The sequence below is a fragment of the Haliaeetus albicilla genome, chromosome 11, assembly GCF_947461875.1.
Source record: "Haliaeetus albicilla chromosome 11, bHalAlb1.1, whole genome shotgun sequence".
NCBI lineage: Eukaryota > Metazoa > Chordata > Aves > Accipitriformes > Accipitridae > Haliaeetus > Haliaeetus albicilla.
The window spans coordinates 21,087,992-21,107,834 of NC_091493.1; the positions used below are offsets into that span (position 1 = coordinate 21,087,992).

The 19,843-nt window shown below is 40.6% G+C and overlaps 1 protein-coding gene across 1 annotated transcript in view; it reads left to right on the forward strand.

Moving 5' to 3' along the window:
- The window catches only part of WDFY4 (WDFY family member 4), a 149,186-nt gene that overhangs the window by 39,791 nt on the left and 89,552 nt on the right, over positions 1–19,843 (forward strand). The window contains exons 17-34 of the mRNA XM_069796554.1: positions 27–103; positions 799–1,017; positions 2,021–2,205; positions 4,705–4,936; positions 6,987–7,138; positions 7,675–7,786; positions 7,900–8,090; positions 9,666–9,818; positions 10,252–10,325; positions 11,169–11,330; positions 13,035–13,126; positions 14,131–14,230; positions 15,045–15,250; positions 15,863–16,032; positions 16,384–16,509; positions 16,981–17,142; positions 17,255–17,452; positions 18,956–19,073. Of these exons, the coding sequence (XP_069652655.1) occupies positions 27–103; positions 799–1,017; positions 2,021–2,205; positions 4,705–4,936; positions 6,987–7,138; positions 7,675–7,786; positions 7,900–8,090; positions 9,666–9,818; positions 10,252–10,325; positions 11,169–11,330; positions 13,035–13,126; positions 14,131–14,230; positions 15,045–15,250; positions 15,863–16,032; positions 16,384–16,509; positions 16,981–17,142; positions 17,255–17,452; positions 18,956–19,073 (2,729 nt within the window). The remainder of the gene's footprint in view (positions 1–26; positions 104–798; positions 1,018–2,020; positions 2,206–4,704; positions 4,937–6,986; positions 7,139–7,674; positions 7,787–7,899; positions 8,091–9,665; positions 9,819–10,251; positions 10,326–11,168; positions 11,331–13,034; positions 13,127–14,130; positions 14,231–15,044; positions 15,251–15,862; positions 16,033–16,383; positions 16,510–16,980; positions 17,143–17,254; positions 17,453–18,955; positions 19,074–19,843) is intronic.

Sequence of the window (19,843 nt, forward strand, 5' to 3'; positions counted from 1 at the left end):
AATGGGTGCTTTGCTTGCTTTTGTAGGTGTTTATACCTCCCTACCTTGGCCACTCTCATGGGACCCAGCGCAGAGCAGTCTGTCTCAGGAGGAATTGGCATGGGTAAGCACTTTGACTCACCTACAGGTTCCTGAAAGCACTGACTTTTCAGCCCCACTGAAAGTGTTCAACATTTCTAAGAAATGGCAGCAAATAAGCTGTGTATTTTAGTACACTTCTGTTTCTGTCTCCCAGTCCAGCTCTGAGCTGTATAATTCAGACTGCTCAATAAAATGCAGATCAGATGCAGCTTAATAGTGTGATGCATTAGCATTAACATTAACAATACAAATTTAAAGCAGGATGCTAAGAAAACAGTCTTAACAGGCAAAAGCCACCAGATTTTATGGTAATCTCCCACAGAAGGAATAGAAATTGCCACAACATGAAGTGGGATTCTCCTATAGATCAATATCCTCTATTGGGTGAACTGGGAGATGGCTGTACCTTTTGCTTCCTGAATTTTGTGAACTTTCAGAACTTGTTTCTGTCTCAGTGCTTCCCAATTGATGAGGTCCATGGCATGGAGACCTAGTAGTCATTTCTCATCAGTCAGTTTTAGGTCATTTATATATGTGCACACATTCATAAGTGCAGCCTTTATGATACTGAAGATAGGCAGTGAAATCTAACAGAACAGAACAGAAATTAAACCTCATATTCTAATGTTTGGGCTACAAATGAAACAGGAAGCAGTTTGCTAATGTCTGCACAGGAAAACCAATGTCCTTACTGCCTTTTTTGCTTCCTGCCTGCAGGCACCAGAATGTTCCCTCCCTCAGGTGGCCTGACACTCTCCTGCTGGTTTCTGGTTAGCAAGTTTGGTTTGGTGCACAACAGTCACCCACTCCGTTTCCTCACGGTCGTGAGGCACATGTCAAGAACAGAGCAAGAATTTGTTTGCTTTTCAGTAAACTTCTTCCCACAGGACCTTTCTTTGGTAATTTCCACGGAAGAAGTGGAATTCCAGCCGCTTGGTAAGGCTCTTCTCAGTCAAGCTGCAGTGCTGTGTCCTCTGATTACCTGGAATTTTTCATTAACAAATTGCCTCTTCTTATAAGTAGTCAGGACATTAATGAGACTTTTTACCTCTTCAGTTTTCTTCTGGCAGCCTGTTGTGACTCTAATTCTTGGTCATATTTCAGTTTTAAGTTTGCTGTAGGCATTGAGAATTATTCTGTGGCCTGCAATATGTGATAAAACTTAGACATCTTCTAAGGAAAACTTTTGAATGTCAAGTTATATGGTTGTGCGCAGTTGTGGAGACTGGACTTGAACCAGCTGGTACCTGCCTGTTCTGTATGGCAGTAGGCAGGTTTGGAGAGTAGGACTGAGGAGTTTGGGAGTGATCTAGCTTCATAATCAAACAGTTCATTTCATCTCCTCACTTTTAGAATGTTTTCCGTCATGTCAGCCTATTAATCTTTTTTCCTTGTTGACATTTATCCCTTTCTCCTTACTGAGTACAGTAGGTACTTCAAATGTGAATGTGATTGAACATTGCAGAGGAGGTTGGGAACGGAGTGGGAATAGTAGCTGGAATTTTTCATGCACAGCTGACATTGTGTGAGTCCTCTGATTCCCTTAGATGATGTTAAAAAACCCAGCTTGCCTCTTTTCATAAAAGCTAGAAATTAATGTACAGAGTTTTATCATCTCATGAATTTGCTAGGAATTTTTTTTGTCAGCTAACTCAGTGAATATCCTGAGGGGTTCGCCTCTCAGAGAATATCTTGGCCTTGTCCTAGTTCAGTCTAGTTTTGCAGCATTGAGGTAGCTAGCAGGTGTTGAGAATTGTGTAAGTCTCAGATCCTTATAACAGACCTTCAGGGAATGTTTTAAAGACATTGAACTGAACAGCACCAAATCACTCTATACCCACAGAGTATCATGTTCTTTGTGTTACATTTGATAATTGTGTTCCAGAGGCAGGGGAAGGTGAGAGACTTGCTGTTGACTGCCCTGTTTTTGCTCTTACAGATATCATGGAACCTGAGGGTGAGATCATAAATCCCTCCCCATTTCCAGGGCAAGTCCAGTTTGGCTGTGGCAAGCTGCTGGTCACTGGCCAGTGGCATCATCTCACAGTGACAGTTGCTAAGGAAGCAAAGAAGAACTGCATTGTGTCAGCTTATATAAATGGTCAGATGCTTGGCTCTGCAAAGGTAAAGGCTCTCTACATAGATCTTGTGCCTGACATTTGCCTTTCATTGTTTTTAATTTTCATCTCCCTATGCACATACCATGACTTTTCAGTATTAATCTGAGAGACTCAAAGCATGGTGATTTGCGTATATAACATGTGCCACTCTGTGCTGAGCATGAGTTGAGTCAGAAATGCATACAAAGCAGGGTGTATTTCTGCTGCTTTTCAGAAATATGTTATCAACTTATACTGATGCTTTGAACTAGTTCCCCGCTCTCCCCTCAGCATGCAGATAACCAGGGCAATTTTGAGTGGTGACACTCACCTGAGAGTTGGGGTTATCTAGTTTGCAGGTAGCTCAGGGTTATGTTGATGAAATTCAGTTGCACTCTTAGGCCAAAATTTTCTGAATTGACTTGTGATTTTGAGGATCTCTCAGGTAACATCTGAGATTTTCAGAAGTTGTCAGCTACAAAAAGTACATCACATTAAGGTGTGACCAGAGAAGCCTAAACCAAAGGTGCTTTGGATTTAGGCTAAAACCTGCAAAGGTGATGAGTTACATAGGGAGCCTCCAGTTTTTTGAAGAAAAGCCTGGAAAAGCAGAAAGGTCACAGAAAAATAAGCTTCTGTGACTGGCCAGCTCTTTGCAAGAATCCTAAGATGGATGGAGTTTCCTCAAGCATCTTCCATGGGCATATTTCAAGCTGTCCTCTTCCTGTTGCACCCGTTGAACAATCAGCTGATGAGTGAGTGACCTTTTTCCCACTGGCACTCTAAGCATTCAGGAATAGATAGATGTTTCTCCAGGTTAGTTGTTCAGTGTGTGAGATAGCTCTTCAATTAAAATAATGCTTCTTTTTCAATTTAATAGAAATGAAATGTTTCATTTAGGATAAATTTATAAATCTCAGTGATATCAACTCACGAGTTCATTGCAAATATTGGTGTAGCTAATATTACCCCTAATGTGCCGTTTCTTATGATCATCTTGTTGCATCAGAGTTGGTTCTCACATAGTGAATTTCTCAGGTTGCATGAGATACCATGACAGAGCAATAGAAATGGACCTGAAGGGTTCATAATCTACAGAATAAATGAGAAGAGCCCCTGGTTTATCTTATCATTATCATCATGCTCCTGGTTTTGAAGCTAATCTCAAATTATTTGTGAAATTTGATTTTTGGATTTTGAATTCTCCAGGCTGGCAATGTTGAAAATGCAGCTTATTTCTATTGCAGCTTTGCTTGGTGTGGTGTTTTTTTCGTTTTGTTTTTTAGTAGAATCCTTTTATTAATTGAAATTTGTAACCTCGGTCTCTTCCTTCTTGTTCCCATATTTCAAATCAATCTCAACACATGCAAAGCTCACTTGTGTGTTTTATACTTGCCTTGTAAAAACAACCTGTTTAATTCCAAATATTCTCTTTCCCATACTTGAGAAAAATGATCTGTCTTCTAAATGCCTTATGGGACCTATATCCATTTCAAGAATGAAAATTTAATTTAATTTGCCTTCCTTCAAATGAGACTGAAAGTCATCAATAAAACTAGGCCTAAGCATTGCAATTGATTAAAGAATTCAGAGCAAATGTGTTTAATATACAGTGAAACAGCTCATAATAAATAAAACAAGCCTTTAGTAAATAAAAGATTGTCCCAGTGCTGGGGTCTCTGACATGATGCAAGCCTTCATCTCGATGCGTACAGTGAAGAAAAGATTGTGTAAGAAATTAGAATTGTACAAGGGTTGTTAACAATACAAAAAGCTATTTTTGGGTGGTGGATCCAGGGGGTGGGGATGGGGATGGGGGTTACTGTGTTGCATCAAGCCTCGGTTCCCGAGTATTTGTTCACTCGGGTATCAAGTCCTGCTTCCTAATATTGATCAGCCCTGTCTTCTACATCTCAGTAGTCAGAGATCAGTAAATAATAGGAGTCTCTCATCCTAATAGGAAATAGTTAAAGGCAGGGCTAAGCCCTGAAGTACAATATAGTTTCTCTCTACCAAAAAAATTCCAACTACTTCCTGTTAGAGCTGTCTACGTATAAATAAAATAAGAGACTTAAATTAAGAGTCTGAATCCTTATTCTAATACCAAAAATAAATGGTCCAATTTCCTAAACTATGTCACTTTCACTGAAGCTAGCTGATGCACTAGGTGCCTAGTACAAAGTGTGATCTGTAACTTGGCTTTCTGTGTTGAAAGTCACAGTCTGAGTTACGAAGTTTAGAACAGGAAGAATAAGTCTGGGGTGAAGACAGGGTTTTTCTTTGCCAAAACTTGAAATGATTTTGACTCTGTTTTTTGAACAAAAAGTAGACTTGAACTTTTGAAAATGCTTATGTTTGTGACACTTCTGAGAGTCCAGTTTCTAAACAGTAGTTGATAATTGTGTTGCATAGCTGACTGAGACTTCATTGAGGAAAGGGGTGGCAGGCAGTACTTTCTGGGGACAAGACCGTAAGGCATCCTGAGTGTATTTGGTCCCCTCAGTGAATTCTTCTTCTGTTGCAGATGCAGTATCTCCAGCCCTTACCAGGTAGCTGTATTTCCATGGAACCCTCTTCCTTTATTGATGTCTATGGGTACATAGCTACTCCTCGAATTTGGAAACAGAAGTCCTCCTTGACCTGGCGCCTTGGTCCTACATACTTGTTTGAAGAAGCCATCTCTGTGGAAACCATGGAGGTGATTAATAAGCTTGGCCCACAGTATTGTAGCAATTTCCAAGCAGTACAGCTTCAAGGTATGTGATAATTCTCATATCCACCTCTATTTGTTTGTCAGGGCAATGCTCTTTTTATTCTTATAATCTACTATTAGTATTCCAACTGAGACTAGACCTTGCTCTAAAAGCCTGGAACTCTGCGTTACTGAGCATTGTACAAGATTGTAATAAGATACCATGAGGATCTTTTAACATACTGTGAATTGTGCAGAAAAAGGGCAGGAATCAGGCAGCAGAGACAGCTGGAGAGTAAAGAGGGATAACATGTCCTTGAGGAGATGTAAGATTGCAATTTCTATTGGACAAACGTTAAAGCAGCAGCTTTAACTGCGACGTTTTGCATTTATGGCCCTACAGAAAAAACACAGCAGGAAAAGAAGCATCGTCTTTAATTGCAAATGCCTGCAGAGTAAGAAAGAGCACAGGGGAGAGAGGGGTAGGGGAATAAGTTGCATTCCATTTAATGAAGAGGCTTTTTAACTAAAGTATACTGTTAGCTTCAATTATTAAACAGGCAGACAAAACATTTCAGTTATTGATTACTGTTCATTCAACAAGTAGCGCATTCACCTCTGTACTAGAGCTTGGGATGAAATGGGATGGTCATCTCCCATTTGAAAAGAGCAGAATAATCTCATCTGGTGATGCTTCAGCCTAAAGCAAAGTGAAAAGCCTGGCTGAAAGTACTCCTTCAGAATGCTGTCTCTCTAGACAAAAACACCCCCAAAACCTCAAAGTCAAGCATGGGAAGGGGTTGTTGAAAGAGAAGTTATATCAAAATGCAGCCCTAAAATAAAAATATTAGCAATAGAAGTCAGAAGGATTTGATTTTTGAAGTGTTGAGTCTTTATAAAGTCTGGGGTGCTTGTTCTCTGCACACTGGTCGTCCCAGTTGGACTTTAGTACTAATCATGGATTGTGGCTATCTGACTCTAGTCATGCCCTGATGCAGGGAAATTACAGGGCACCATACAAGATGTGATCTTATCATTGTGAAATGATCTCTCTCTCTCTCTCTCTCTTTTCCTACTCCCCTGCCTCTTTTTTGGGGGTTAGAAGGTGGGCAGGGAGGGGATGTGGTACCTAACATCTCCCTATTCCATCAAAACACTCAAAGTAACTTTTCTAATGGAAATTTTGACTTTAAAAAGTTTCAGCACAAACCCCCCAAATATTATAGTTCATTCCTTAAAGGGGATTTATGATCTTGTTGCAAACAGCAATTTGAATTGTTTCAGCAGTGTTGTGTCCCATCTCACGAGTATCTCATTGCTTCTCATTAATCAGCAGCAGATGTGTGGAGGCTTAGCCATAAGTCCATGTCCTACTGGAAGGAAAAAAGGTGACACAGTCTTGGGGCATTTACTTCTAGTTAATCTTCATGCAGAATATGTGCTAATTCTTTTTGCCTATAAGGGCTGTGTCACCAGCATTAGTAAACAGTTTCATAAATCAACTGTTTTCCCAGACTATAAAATTGTCAAAAATACAAGATTTTTTTTAGAAAAAGGTACACATAGTTTTTCCAAGTGCAAGCAAGAATAGAAAATTCTCTAAAGAAAAACATGTGAGAATTTCATGCAAACATTAAACTGCTGAACCTGGTACTTTTTAGAAGCTTCCCATATGTTGTGAGTTGGCAACTCTAAACTTTTGCCTCTGTCCTTTTTCTTCCACATGAATCCTTGCTCCTGGTACCCTTGAGAAAGCTCCCAGTAACATGGAAGGTCTCTGAAATGTTTTCTCTGCCCAGAAAGTTTGTTTATATTGTGTGGACAGAAAAGGTTTATTCTGGACTTTTCTGAGCTTCGTGAGATACTGGGAGAGGATGTAGGATCTACACAAAGCAGTAACCAGAGGAGATAAGCCAAGCACATCACCTATTGATGCTTATGCTGGCAAGCTGCCAGGGACTGTGTTGCATAGGCTGAGGGCTTTTTTCTGATTATAGTTAAGTCAAAATCAAATTCCTATCTAAACTTTGGTTTCCTCTAGTTATTTTTCATCTTCCTTTTGCATGTTGAGCATGTAAAGTTCTTCCAGAGGTTTATAGTCTCTCTTGGTTTAGGTGAGGAGCAGTACAGCAATCATAATCGTACACCTCTGGTGGCAGAAGAGAAGATTTCTTTTGGAATCAATGCCATGTGTTCATCTCTCACTACAGTCCAAGATATAAAGAGCTCCTACAATGAAGTGGATGGCCGACTGATTGCCAAAGAGGTCACAAATTTCCCTCATTTGTATCGAACATCTGTTCTCTTGTTTCTGAGTGGTTTCCTGGAGCAAAGTTTGTGACTTTGTCTTAGTTGCGTACCTTCTGTGACTTTTTTTTCCCATCTTCTCTTTCCATTTCTTAACTCTATTCTTAGTTTTGTTTTCATCTGTGGAGAGGAATAGACTGGATAGTGTGAGCACAGTGTTAAAAGACTTTCTTGCAACAGCAACAGAAGCCATAGTTTTCAGGTCTAATGATAATTTGTTTCAGTCTGTGATTTATTAATGCCTTCAGAATGACCTTTCACATGCTATTCTCGCATTCTTGCCAATGCCAGGCCTACTGACATGTCAAAGTAATGGGGCTGTAGGATATTTCAGGTGGGTGAATATTTGCCCTAACAATCAACTTTGAAGGAAAAATAATGTTTTTCATAGTCTAAAGGTAACAAAATAATCTTAAGTATTAGAGCATCTGCTTGTTACTTTTGTCTCCCCAATACTACCTCATTTTTTCCTAGGATGTCTTTTATCTGTTTTAGATTGGGATTAGCTCTCGGGACAGTTCAACTCCAATATTCCTAGCTAAGAATATTGCTGGACACCTCTCAGGTTCCTTGCGGACTATTGGGTCAGTTGCTGTGGGCCAATACGGTAAATGCACTATACCTTAATGTTTCGTACTTTTTAAGAGTTGGGCCTTTCTCTGCCCAATAACAGATTTAGTCCATGTAACTTCCTGGTAGAGTAACACTGCAATTTCCTAGGGGTAAGAGTGTTCCAGTCTTCTCCGGCAGCTACTAGCCTGAACTTTATTGGAGGTCCTGCCATTCTGCTGGGTCTCATTGCTATGGCCCGTGATGACCACACCATGTATGCAGCTGTCAAAGTCCTGAACTCCATCCTGAACAGTAGCCCAATGAGTGAAAAATTGATGAGGCACATGCATGGATACCAGGTAGATACTCTTTTGTTCATTCATTCTGGTTATAGTCTTTCCCTTGGAGAACCTTATCCCAAAACCTATCAATGGCAAAAAACCAAACATATCCTGGCTATTAGCACTTACAATTGGAACTTTGTAAGTTATGTGATCTTTGAGAGGGGGATATAGGGTAGTGCTGTAAATCCTGTGCTTACAGTCTCTGGGAACCTCTATAAGAGTATATCTGCTGATGGGAAGGTGAGGACAGATGCCTCTTAGTCAGATGTGATAAACAATTAAGCCAGTGCAGCAGATTTGTGAGTTGACCCAGCCTTCACCTTTTACCAACACAGTTGATCCCTCCCACAAGAGACCACTTCACAGACAGGGCTGCTTCCTCCCCTTGGCTCATCCAGCCTAAGATTCCTCTTTACAGACTGCCCAGTCTAGGGCTGACAATGAATTCCTATGGCTAAGTCTTCACTGTGTGTTAGGAATGGTGCTGATATAAATAAGTGTTGTCTGGATTTCATTGATTAGGTCTGTCCTGAATTCATCTTTCAAACCTGAAAGCTGTGCAGACTGAAGAGTTTGGTTGTATTTAAGCACTATATACGTAATATTGGATGGGTTAAGTCTCAAGTGTGATGTTTCAGTTCAGTATCATTTACTTTATGCTGTGTAGGCTAAGCGGAGTCTTATGGAACAGAGAAGACTCTTTAACAGAGATGGTTCCAAACAAGACTCTTAACTTTAGGGCTTCATGAATGATTTATTATAAAGTTTCCATTTTCCCAATTTGTGAATTGTTCATAAATTGATCCTGATTCATATGAATATATTTATCATACTTAGATATTGCTTGCCCAATCCTTTCTTGTAGGTGAATGCCAGCCTTTAGACTGTGTACAAGCTGTTCCTTTTGACTTTGTGCTAAATAGTGTTCTCTCCATGTGACAGATCATCATGTTACAATGAAGTGGTTTTGCTGTTTGTTTGGATGTCTGAACCTTTTTTTTTTTAAACAACCAACTAATAAAAATGTGTCTTGATATGTATTTTTAAATAAATATATTCCTCCTAAGCTATTAAGAATGTGGTGACTTTCTGAACATTTTTCTCACCGTACCAAGAATTCATTGAATAATCAAAAACAGACTCAGTTGGGAAACTGGTAATGTTTCATACCAATGTCTTTCATTTGAAGAGGTCAACATTAATTTTTTTGTGTTAAACTAACTCCATTTGCAAGGAACTAAGAATACATCCATGAATAGTATAGAAAACCTACTGTGGTTATTTACAATTATATTTGTATGTTGCTTTTTGTAAATTCCATTCGACATAATATGGCATGTATTTTGCTCCTGTTCAATGCCACAGAGTTGTGAAACTCCTTCAAAGACTTACCCTTTCACTTACTGCACAAAATTTTATGCCTGGACTGAAATCTTCAGTTTCTTCATGATGCTTGGGTAAGGTGTATGACTACTACAGCCAATTAAACTGTGCATTTGTCTTGAATTAAAAAATAGTGTTATATGTTAGTTTATAAATACAGATTTATACTCGCCAGATACTTAATAAGTCTTTTTTTTTTTTTTTCAGTTGCTGACCTATCTATTGAAGAGGAAGACACAGCTGTTAAACAACAGGATTTTACAGTTAATGTTTTCCCTAGTGGGCACAGCTGAGCTTGGCTTTGAGTCTTCAGTCATAAAAAATTACAGTGCATTCGAGTATGTTCTCTGCAACTTTGAGGTAAAACTGTTGATGTTACTTTGTGGGTTTGGCTGTATTAACGATGGCTTTATAGTATGAGGTTTGGTTTGTTCACAGTACCTCCTGGATACAATATTTTGGATGGGGTGGTGTGTGGTGATTTTCCACACTGTAGCTCACCTGGGGAGGTGGTAGCTCCTGGAATGGCAGGTCCTCTGTCACCATGGCTCCCCACTGTGCCCTGGTGCTGTTTCTGGAGTGTTCCTGCAGATCCTGAGGGCCTGCTTCTCAGGGCTAGCTCAGGAGCAGCAACTCCTCACACTGACAGGGATTTCTCAGTGCCTGCAGGTTGACATTGCAGAGTTTATGATGTTATCCTCCCTGAATTACTTGTAACTGTTTCTCTGCCACAGGTTGCTGTCCTCTCAGCTCATCAGGAGCAGTAAAACCTCTGCTTTCCTTTGTCTTTCAGCTTTGGATGAAAGCACCAGAAAATCTTGACCTTGCTCTTTTTTCACATCTTGTGGAGATCTTGCAGTCCTCCAGGTATACAAGCTAGTGTTTGAATCAGAAACATGTCATACAAGCTCATCTGTAACCTGAAGCTGGAACTGCGAGGTGGATATGAAGGGTCCAATCCCTAGTTGGAATCAGTGGACTCTGGGAGTGAATCATTCCTATATTGTTCTTTCAAGGCTGGAGTTAGTGATTTGATCGGCCACTGAGATGACTGTGGGGCCAGATGGAGAAAAGCTGTCTGGTGACCTGGTTCACATGGAACCACTGCTGTACAATGAAAGTTTAAATGTCTGCTGGGGAGGGGAAATACGAATGTTTGAACTGAGTATGAAATAATTAAAAAAAAAAAGTTGTAGTTGAAGTTGTTTTTAAAACCAAAATACAACCCAGGAAGACTTTTTTATAACGGTATACTTTCTTAATCAGCTGTACTAGAGTTAAATGTTATCTGAAGAGACATAGCATGGCAGAGGGCCTGAACAGAGCAGGATGCTAGATTCCTTCTTATTGGTACTAGAAAGCTCTATGCAGATGTGCCTGGTGTCGCTTACTGAGTTTTACAGCAATAGCATTTATTACCACCAACTCACTGCTTGAAAATTCAATAATGTTGTTTTCTTTGAACTCACTGAAATGCAGCAGTTTCCAGGGGAGAGGGCAGATGGGAAGGGTAGAGAACACACAAAGAAGTCTTCAGATCTCCATTACTGACACATATTCAATTTGTCTGACAGTGTTTGAAATGCCAAGGCAACATTAGAAGCCAAAGGTGCAAAGTATCAGTGCAACCTGAGAATCCTTTTAGCTGAAACCCAGCAAATTTGGTTCTTTCCAGTAAAAGCTTTTAATAGTCCCTGTGCTTTTTTACAGAGATGGATGTCAGAATGCTGCAGTTGCCTACCAGGTGCAAATGGTGCCCAAGCTCATTTTCCTCTTCAATGACCCTGAAATCAGTAACTCCAGGATCACTGTGGCCTGCACTATTCTCTCCCATCTGTTGCAAGGGTACTTTAACACAAGAGATGTTCTCAGGTAACCTTCAAATCTATAGCTTTTTCTCAGTTTGTAGATGAACTATATTCTTGCCAGTGTTGGAGAGATCTCTATAGTAGAACTTCCCTCACCTCATCTTTGGTAGGAGCCCCCAGATCTTTGACAATTGCAGGATCCCCGCTGATAAAAAACTCTTTCATGCCTTCAAAACAGAGTTCAGTCCAACCTTATATTTGTGTGAAGATGGGTTGGGTGATGGCCTTTACAATGATGGCACAAACAGCTCTGCTGCTATGACTGGGACTACTCAAAGTCTGTACTTAATATTTGGTTTCATTAAATCCTGGCCCTAAAGTATTGCAATCGCTATAGTATTGCAACTTGGCCCCAGTCAACTATGTACCTAATCTTGTTGGTTTGGCTTATATCCCAGTAACTATCCTTTTTGTTTGTGAATTTCAACCAGTTAAGGTATCTTAGTCAGGATTTCATGAAGCAAAGAATTTAAATCCTTGTTTGCTTTCCACAGAATGTAAGCGCTGCTCCATTTTATATTCCCAGCCTAGTTGCATCAGCCTGTAGCCTGTAAACTGAGGAAAGTCCACACAGTGCTGTCTACAGCCACCTAACTCCAGGGAAATGCACTGCACAGATGACAGCTCTGTTTTTAAAACCCTTTGTCCAAATAAAAGATAGAAACAGAGTTGCATGTCAAATCTGTGGTCTTTGCAGTCAGCCTTTAGCTCTGTTGGAGAGTACAAACACCTCGAGTAGCTTCAGTGGTTTAAGCTAATATGTGAACGTACTGCTTGCCAGCTGTTTTGTGGGCTTACATGCACATATGTTCCTACCTTGGGCTTATATGAGTTAGCATATTCTTTTTTCATACAGGTTCAAGTAGTGGATTTAGTACATTAAATTTGCCATGTGGTAAGGAGTGTGAATGAACATTTTTCTTAAAATATCATGATTTGTTATTCCATGGTAATTTGATTGGTTGTCAGGCCCATGAATGCTGAGCAAGTGGATAAAGTTAGTCCTTATCCTTCCAGCTCCAGGACAGCAGAGATTATAGCAGGGTCTCAGCAGCACTGAAAGGTGTTCGGATTTCTGCTGGTCCCAGACTTTTGACACATCTAATGGAAATTGCTGTGTGGACCATTCCTGCAGAACAATTGGTGTTCTGTCCCTCAAGAAATGCCCTTCCTGTGGGCAGGAGAGGTTATGCACTTCCACTAAGTGCGTTTGTCACGTTAATCTATCTATCCTTAGAACAAGGTAATGTGTTAAAGGAAACTACAGGTGAAAAGAGATTGCCAGTCTTCTTCCCTGAGTACCTGCTGAGGTTTCTCTGCTCTCATCTATGTGCTTGGAAACCAAGTGGTGATAACGGTGATATCTGAATGCCACAGGCAGTTCAGAATCTTTTGTATGAATAGAGTGCTTAACTCAGTATTGCTTTCCTCATAGTAAAGACCTTTAAAATTAAGATATAGAGAAAAATATCTCCGTGGTAGAATAGATATTACTCACATTTGTAGATAGATGTCCTTTGTATTTGCTTCCTAGTTTATGAACTTTTGCATTCCTATTTCAACCCTATTTCTGCAGCAATTAGAATTTTCAATGGTTGTCATTAACAGTCATCATTAATGAGTACTGAGATTTGCATGTAATCTCAAAGTAATTAAATGAATGTCTGTCTTTCTGCTGACCAAAACTACTTCCCTCTTTCTCTGCAAGGATTGGATTGTTCCTTGTTTACACTTTGAAACCTTCTTCTGTGGATGAAAATCAGATTTGCCTGGATGGTGTGGCTGAGATGCCCAGTGAAGGTGAGGAGCTACCTTTGGTGTATGTGTTCTGATAGACAGCTAAGCACTTCCCTTCTTTCCCAGGGCACGATGAACCCTAAATGCAACATAGTGCTTCTGCCTCCAGTGGCAGGAGGAGACACAAGTCAAATGACTTCATCTGGAAAGGGACAGGCTGCATTGAGGTGACCTGAAATTGTGGGCGAAAACTTACATTGCTACAAAGGCCTGATGTGAAGAATAGTGAAGTGACAGTCACTGTATATATACCCAGGAAGGCCTGACCTACCGCAAGATCCTTCTCCTGCTAAGGGAGTTCCCCTTTTGTCCCCCCTCTGCTAATAAGGCAGCAGTACTTTGGCTGCATTGTCCAGAGCCTACACAATGTTGAATTTCACAGATATACACAGAGGTGAAGGCCATTAAATTGAAATTGCCCCAAAACTAACGTACTAGGTTGCTAAGAGGAATAAAATTTCACTTGGGATCCTGGATTTTCTGTGAATAATAATAATGTGGAGCTCTGTACCTTTTAAAGCATCTGTGTATTTATGTCAACGTTGTATGTGGGAACTTCCAGTCAGCTGGCTCTCTCATTGTGATCTTTCAGTTGAGACTATATTGGTTACTGCACCTCTAAAAATGTATTATATTAAGGAGACACTGATAACTGTAGTTTCTGTATATAGACATCACAGCTAGGCAGTACAAGTCAGGTTGCCTGTTTACATTTCCCTTTCTAGTTAACCTGAGATTGCTTCCTGTGGATTATTATTTCAACACATACTCTGGATGAGTTTTAAGTACCTCTAAAGAGAGGACTTTGACAATGTAAGCACTGGTCATTTCTGATATTAGCAGGAATTCTTATGTCTAAAATCTAATGTCTGCATCCTTTTACTCTACAAAAGACTGATATAAGTACTTCCACTGGGCTGATCTGGTGCAAACAAGGTTGTTCATCAACACAATGGAACATGTGTTTTGTCTCTTCATTACTCTTTATTACTTTCTGATATTTGTAGCCTTAAGCCAAACATCTGGAAAGACAATCTGGCTTCGAAACCAGTTACTGAAGACGCTGTTAGATGTAATGCTCTCAGACAAACTTCATCTGTCCTCTGAGTAAGTAGAAACAATTTAGGAAGGCATAGGTAAGTGTCTCTGTCTTCTAGATTTCCTCTTTGGTGGTACTTGACCAGGACTAAGCATACTGGTAATATTTGAGTCTCAACAAAATAGTAAGTAAGAACAGAGTGGATTCAGAGTTATTTTTTGTCAGTGATTTATCTGACATTCACACAGATGTGTGATCAGATCACACATCTGATATCCATTTTGAAAAAAGTCTAATGTTTTCAGAAAATGTCTCAAAGGAGGAACTCATATATTGCTGTTTCTTCTGCATTGCAAGTGTTGAAGAAATCCCAGCTGTCTTTGAAAATCAATTCAATCTAATGTGGGAATACTTGCACCCCTCTATCACAACTATGAACATGCAGTTACTATAGTTCTACCTTGTATAACTGAATGACAGAGTTCATAGTTCTGGGAGCTGTTACTGCATTTTCATTAGTTAACATATCTTGGACTTCAAAATTTTAACTGGAATTTTGAATTTCATAGGTTGAAAGATCTAGTCTGTGGTGTAGTTTACCTCAGTTATTGATACACACTCTCAGAAGGAGCTTCATGTTAACTGGTTTGTTTGTCTGGTAGTAATATAAGGTTGGATTTAGTGGGAATTAAGCGGCTTGAACTGTGTGGATGAGTGTGTTGTTAAATTTTTGTAATTCTGTGTTGCAATATGCCTTTAATCAGATTTTTTTCTAGGGAAACTTGAGCTTCTAAATCACTTAGAGATAATTTTAAATAAAATCTCCTTTCTGTCTTCCACCACATCTCCTTTCATGTGTTTTCATTTCCCTGTTTGTCCTAGGGAGCAGGAAGAGACATTTTTGGTGCTGGGATCAGACTGGTTTCTGCTGTTCACACAGAGCTATGTGCACTCTAGCACAGTTGTGCTAGGAATCAAGCTACTTCTGTGCTTCCTCCAGAACCGTTTGCTGCTGAACAAATTCAAGGAGGGGATAGTGGCTGGGCGCTGGCTGGAAAACAGCTCTGTGGGGTTGAGTATTCTAATGGGTATGTGCTGGTTTAATGCTCCCAAGACAATCCCTTGACTCAGCTCAGTGGTAGATCACTGAAGTAGGTGATAGGAGAATCCCCATGATCTCAGTAGACCAAGAATTGATATTACTTTCTAGAGCAAGCTTGTCCTAGTACTTCAGCTTTTCTATGCTGATGAGTAGAAAGCATTGCTTCTCCCTTACATGGTAGTTGGCATTTCTGATTAACATTTGCAGGGATATGGGCCTTTTTGTCTTGCATAAAATCAGGCTAGTTGATAAGCCTGTGAGGTGTTCAGATGTTAGCTTGTCCCCTGAAACCTTCTGTTTCCTTAAGATTTGTTCAGCTGGCTTTTTGATAACTAGACCTGTCGTTCTGAGAAAGGGAAGAGAAAGGAAGAATAATAATTCAGGGAGAACCTCCCGTAACAAAAGTGATAGTGGGAACAGTTGTTATCTGTCAATCTGAAGAAGTTTTGTAAACTGTTGATATTGCAGCCTAGCAGAGTACTGAATGGCCTGGGACATGGACAAATGAGGATAAAGTTGAGTCAGTAATCCTTCCTCTGATACGGCATTCATTTTTAGACACTTCCTCAGAATGTTTTCCTTTTCTTTTCCTTTAAAGATAATTTAAAAACTGATCCTCCAGTGCCTGACAATGGCTCCTTCTTGATTTTTGGGTTTTCTGTGTTGCAAAGATGTCTGACTGATCATGTCCACATCCCTGAGATCTACTTGCTTGTGGCAGGGCTCTTTCTGGCAACTCCACAGTCTGAACCACCTGAAGCAGCCAAGGTATGAAAAAAATAGTGGACAACCATGAAGCTGCTATTGCTTTACTACTTTGGCATTTTGTGGCCTATTCTGTGAGAGGATTCTCAGGCAAGTTAACTCTACTTGATTTTTGTGATAGTTAAAATTAGTCATTCATACTTTAAAAATAAAGTAGGATAACTGAGATTTAAGAAAATTTGTGTTCGCAACAAACTTGTTCATGCAGGCGGGTATTAAATGCTATGTAACTACTATACTTTCGAAGGTAATTCAGATTAGCTTCCCTGTCTGTTCTTACATTGTCAAGACTCATTAAAATCTCAGAATTAATAATTCCCATCTCTTCTTGAAATATCTCTCCTCCTGTTGTAGAAAGATCTTGAGTCTATGTTGCAGTGGATCTTGCAGCACCACCTTAAGGAGAATGTCCTCAAAATTGGGTTGTGTGCAGAGGCAGCTGCTTTACTGCTGGAAATGGTTAGAGTCACTGTGGACAAGGTAAGCATTTTGTTGCAAGTACAGTGGAGTGTGAATGGCAGAATAAACTGCCTGAGAGTGTCAGATGTCAGTGGCAGTCTTCACCTGCAACTCCTAGCCTTCCTCAGCCCTCACAGGGCAACAGTGAGCATAATAGTGAGCAGGGACTTCAAACAGTCAGCACAGCTATTGGCCTGGTTATGTTACATAGCAGATGTTGTGATGGGCTCATGTTTAAAAGTGAACAGAGATGGATCTTACCCACAGCACTAACCATTTTGTTCATTCCTGATGATGAGGATATGCCACCTTTTTGATTCAGTGTATCTTCAGTCTACAAGCTGGGAGTTGGCTGCTTGTGCATTGCCTGAATTCTCTGTGGCCATGTCATGTTTGCTTAGTTGCTTAGGGATACCTGGAGAGGACCAAAGATGAGCTTATATGAGTGAGAAGAATGTTGCCTTGACTAGATGCGCATTTGTCTGTGTTCAGCCTATTGCAGATGCAGAAGCCTCCTGGGAGATTGCCTATCCAGGGAACGTTATCCAGTTTCTGTGCTTGGTCTATCACAGTTATACTCAAGACCCTGTGTGGCACTGTCCTGACTTCTTGAAAACTTTGGCTATGGTTGCTTTCCATTCTGGACCACCCAAGGTATGTCCATCTGGGCCAGGACAAGCCCTTCAGATCAGAGATGGTTTGCTAGGAAGAAAAATCAATTTAAAGGAGATTATGACTTAAAATGCATTGCTGTCTGCTTCCACAGGGAGGCTTTGAAGGCCTTTTGACTCCTGATGGTCCAGCCATTGCTGAAGGGAAAGGCTGTGTTGATGCCTCCTCTCTCCTGCTCCTACCACACCCTGCCAAGAAACAAGTGTGGGATTTTGTGCGAGTCCTCCTGATGGACAGTCTTCTCAGCATCCCAGCAAACAAACAAGGGCATCCACTTGAGCTGATTCTTGAGGTGTCTCTTGTATTCATCAGGCTTTGCTGCTATACCTTGCACTGGGGGTGGAAGGACAGGAGGTATCCTGCTAGCAGCCTAGTAAAAAAAGTGCTAATGATGACGAAGAGGTGTATTCAGTCAGCATTTTCGACAGTCTAGGATAAGGCTGGGATCACAGCTCTTAGAGAACATGCACTACATTCTGGCCAATCTGGACCGCCTGCTTAGTGGAACGGAATTCCTACCTTTTTAACAAGGAATAAAGGCCTACATTCATGTGAACTAAGAAAATGCTGCCTCTAGACAACAACAGAGGCATTTTTAGGGCAACATTTAATATTGAAGTAAGGCGTGAAAAAATTTCCCTTTTCCTTAGTAATACCTGCTTGTCATTAGAGCAGCCCTTGAATTTGTTGAGAATAGAAGACTTCACATAGAGCATTCCTGTGTACTGATTTTTGAGACAACAATTTCTTTTTAGTGCTCAAATAAACCAAAATCAACTGTCTCCACTTTTAGTACAGATTAATACAAGGTGTAGCAAATGAGCCTGGATTATGGATTTCAACCACTCAAAGCACTGGAAAGAGACAGAGCAGTCTGAAGAAAGGGAAAATATAAAATTTAGGCTTCTTCTCCAAACTGTCAAGAGTCCAGGTGTCCCAGATTGAGTTCTGATGCAGACTAAGCTTAGTAATACAAATAGTAATGAACATAAGCTTGACTGCAACTATCATGAGTTAAATCATGTTGCAGAGCAGCAGTTCCCTAAAGGTTTATACAATAACATCCCAAGGCTTGGTGCAGTTTAAAATAGAGGATGGCTCTTCTGACTGTCTGAATCCTGAGCCTTCCTAAATGGAGCTGAAATATCCTGAGGGCAAGATCTCCTGGGAACCACCTGTGAATCTATGTTCTGTCCCTGTGCAAAACTTTCTTTGTGTTTAGTGTGAAGAGGGCAACTATGCTGGCTATCAGCTAGAGAGTGTATACCTATGTAAGATTTCCTGTTTTCCCAACTAGGGTATGATTTTCTGCCATCTCATCTGCTGCCCAGTAACTGTCCACACATGCACTCTTGAGATGTGCCATGTTGCCTTTGCATGGAGGAGTACACCAGATCTTTGCATTTATGTGTTACTGTGGATTAGCTGTCACAGATAACTTCTCAGCTTGCAGCAGCTGTTTCATATGCCCACACCTAAGGCTAAAGTGTGCAAGTGAGATGGAGTAGTTGTCCTTGCTCTGTGCTGGTTTTCCCTTCCTCTTCCTAAGATGGTGCCTAGGTGTTTAAGGGAAATGTCGGGCATTTTTAATTATCTCAGATAGTACTGAGTGTCTCTTGGAATTTCTGCTTGCTTCTTTGAGGAAAACTTTTGCTGCATCTGAATCTTTGACAGGCATAATCTGCCAAAGATCCGATGAAATCAAAGGCCTTTTGAATAAAGGCTGAAAGTGAATTTGAGTCTGATTTCCTGGCTGGTTTTCTGCTGTACTAATACGTATATGGTCACTATATAGGCTTCTCCAGAGGATGCCACCAGTGAGCAGAAGAGACATTTTCAGACAAAAGTTTTGCTGTCTGCTATGGACATCTTCAGTGTTACTAGCCAAGGCGAGGGGAAAACAAGACCAAGAGGTGAGTGGTGAGAATCAGATCATTAGCTAGCTGGTATTTAGCATGTAGCTGTAATTGCTAGAAAGGTTTGGAAAGAGTAGCTAGAAGGACAGTCCAGCTCAGCAGGCTGGACTGTCCCTTTGCTCCTGCTATAGGCCAGTTTGCATAAATTACTATAGTTTTACTGTTTTTCTAGAAAGCCTCTTCACTTTTTTCTCTCTTTTTGAGAACAGACTCTGAACATTAAAAAGGGAGTACTTAAAAAGAAACCTAGGTTTATCCTTGAGTCCTTCTGTAAACAACCCTGATAACTTAGTTGTTGCTGCTCTCCTTTCTGAGTCATTAGTTGGACCAGTCCTTCATGATAGTATTTTAGTGAGATTGGTTCTGTCCTTAGGATGGAGCTGTCATTTCCAATCTGAGTAAGGTATTGTGGTGGGTTGACCCTGGCTGGACACCAGGTGCCCACCTAAGCCGTTCCATTACTCCCCCCCACCTCAGCTGGACAGGGGAGAGAAAATATAACAAAGGTCTAGTGGGTCGAGATAAGAACAGGGAGAGATCACTCAACCAATTACCGTCACGGGCTAAACAGACTTAACTTGGGGAAAACTAACTTAATTTATTGCCAATCAACCAGAGCAGGGTAATGAGAAATAAAACCAAATCTTGAAACACCTTCCCTCCACCCCTCCCTTCTTCCTGGGCACAGCTTCACTCCCAAATTCTCTACCTACCCCTCCCAGCGGCATAGGGGGATGGGGAATGGGGGTTGTGGTCAGTCCATCCCA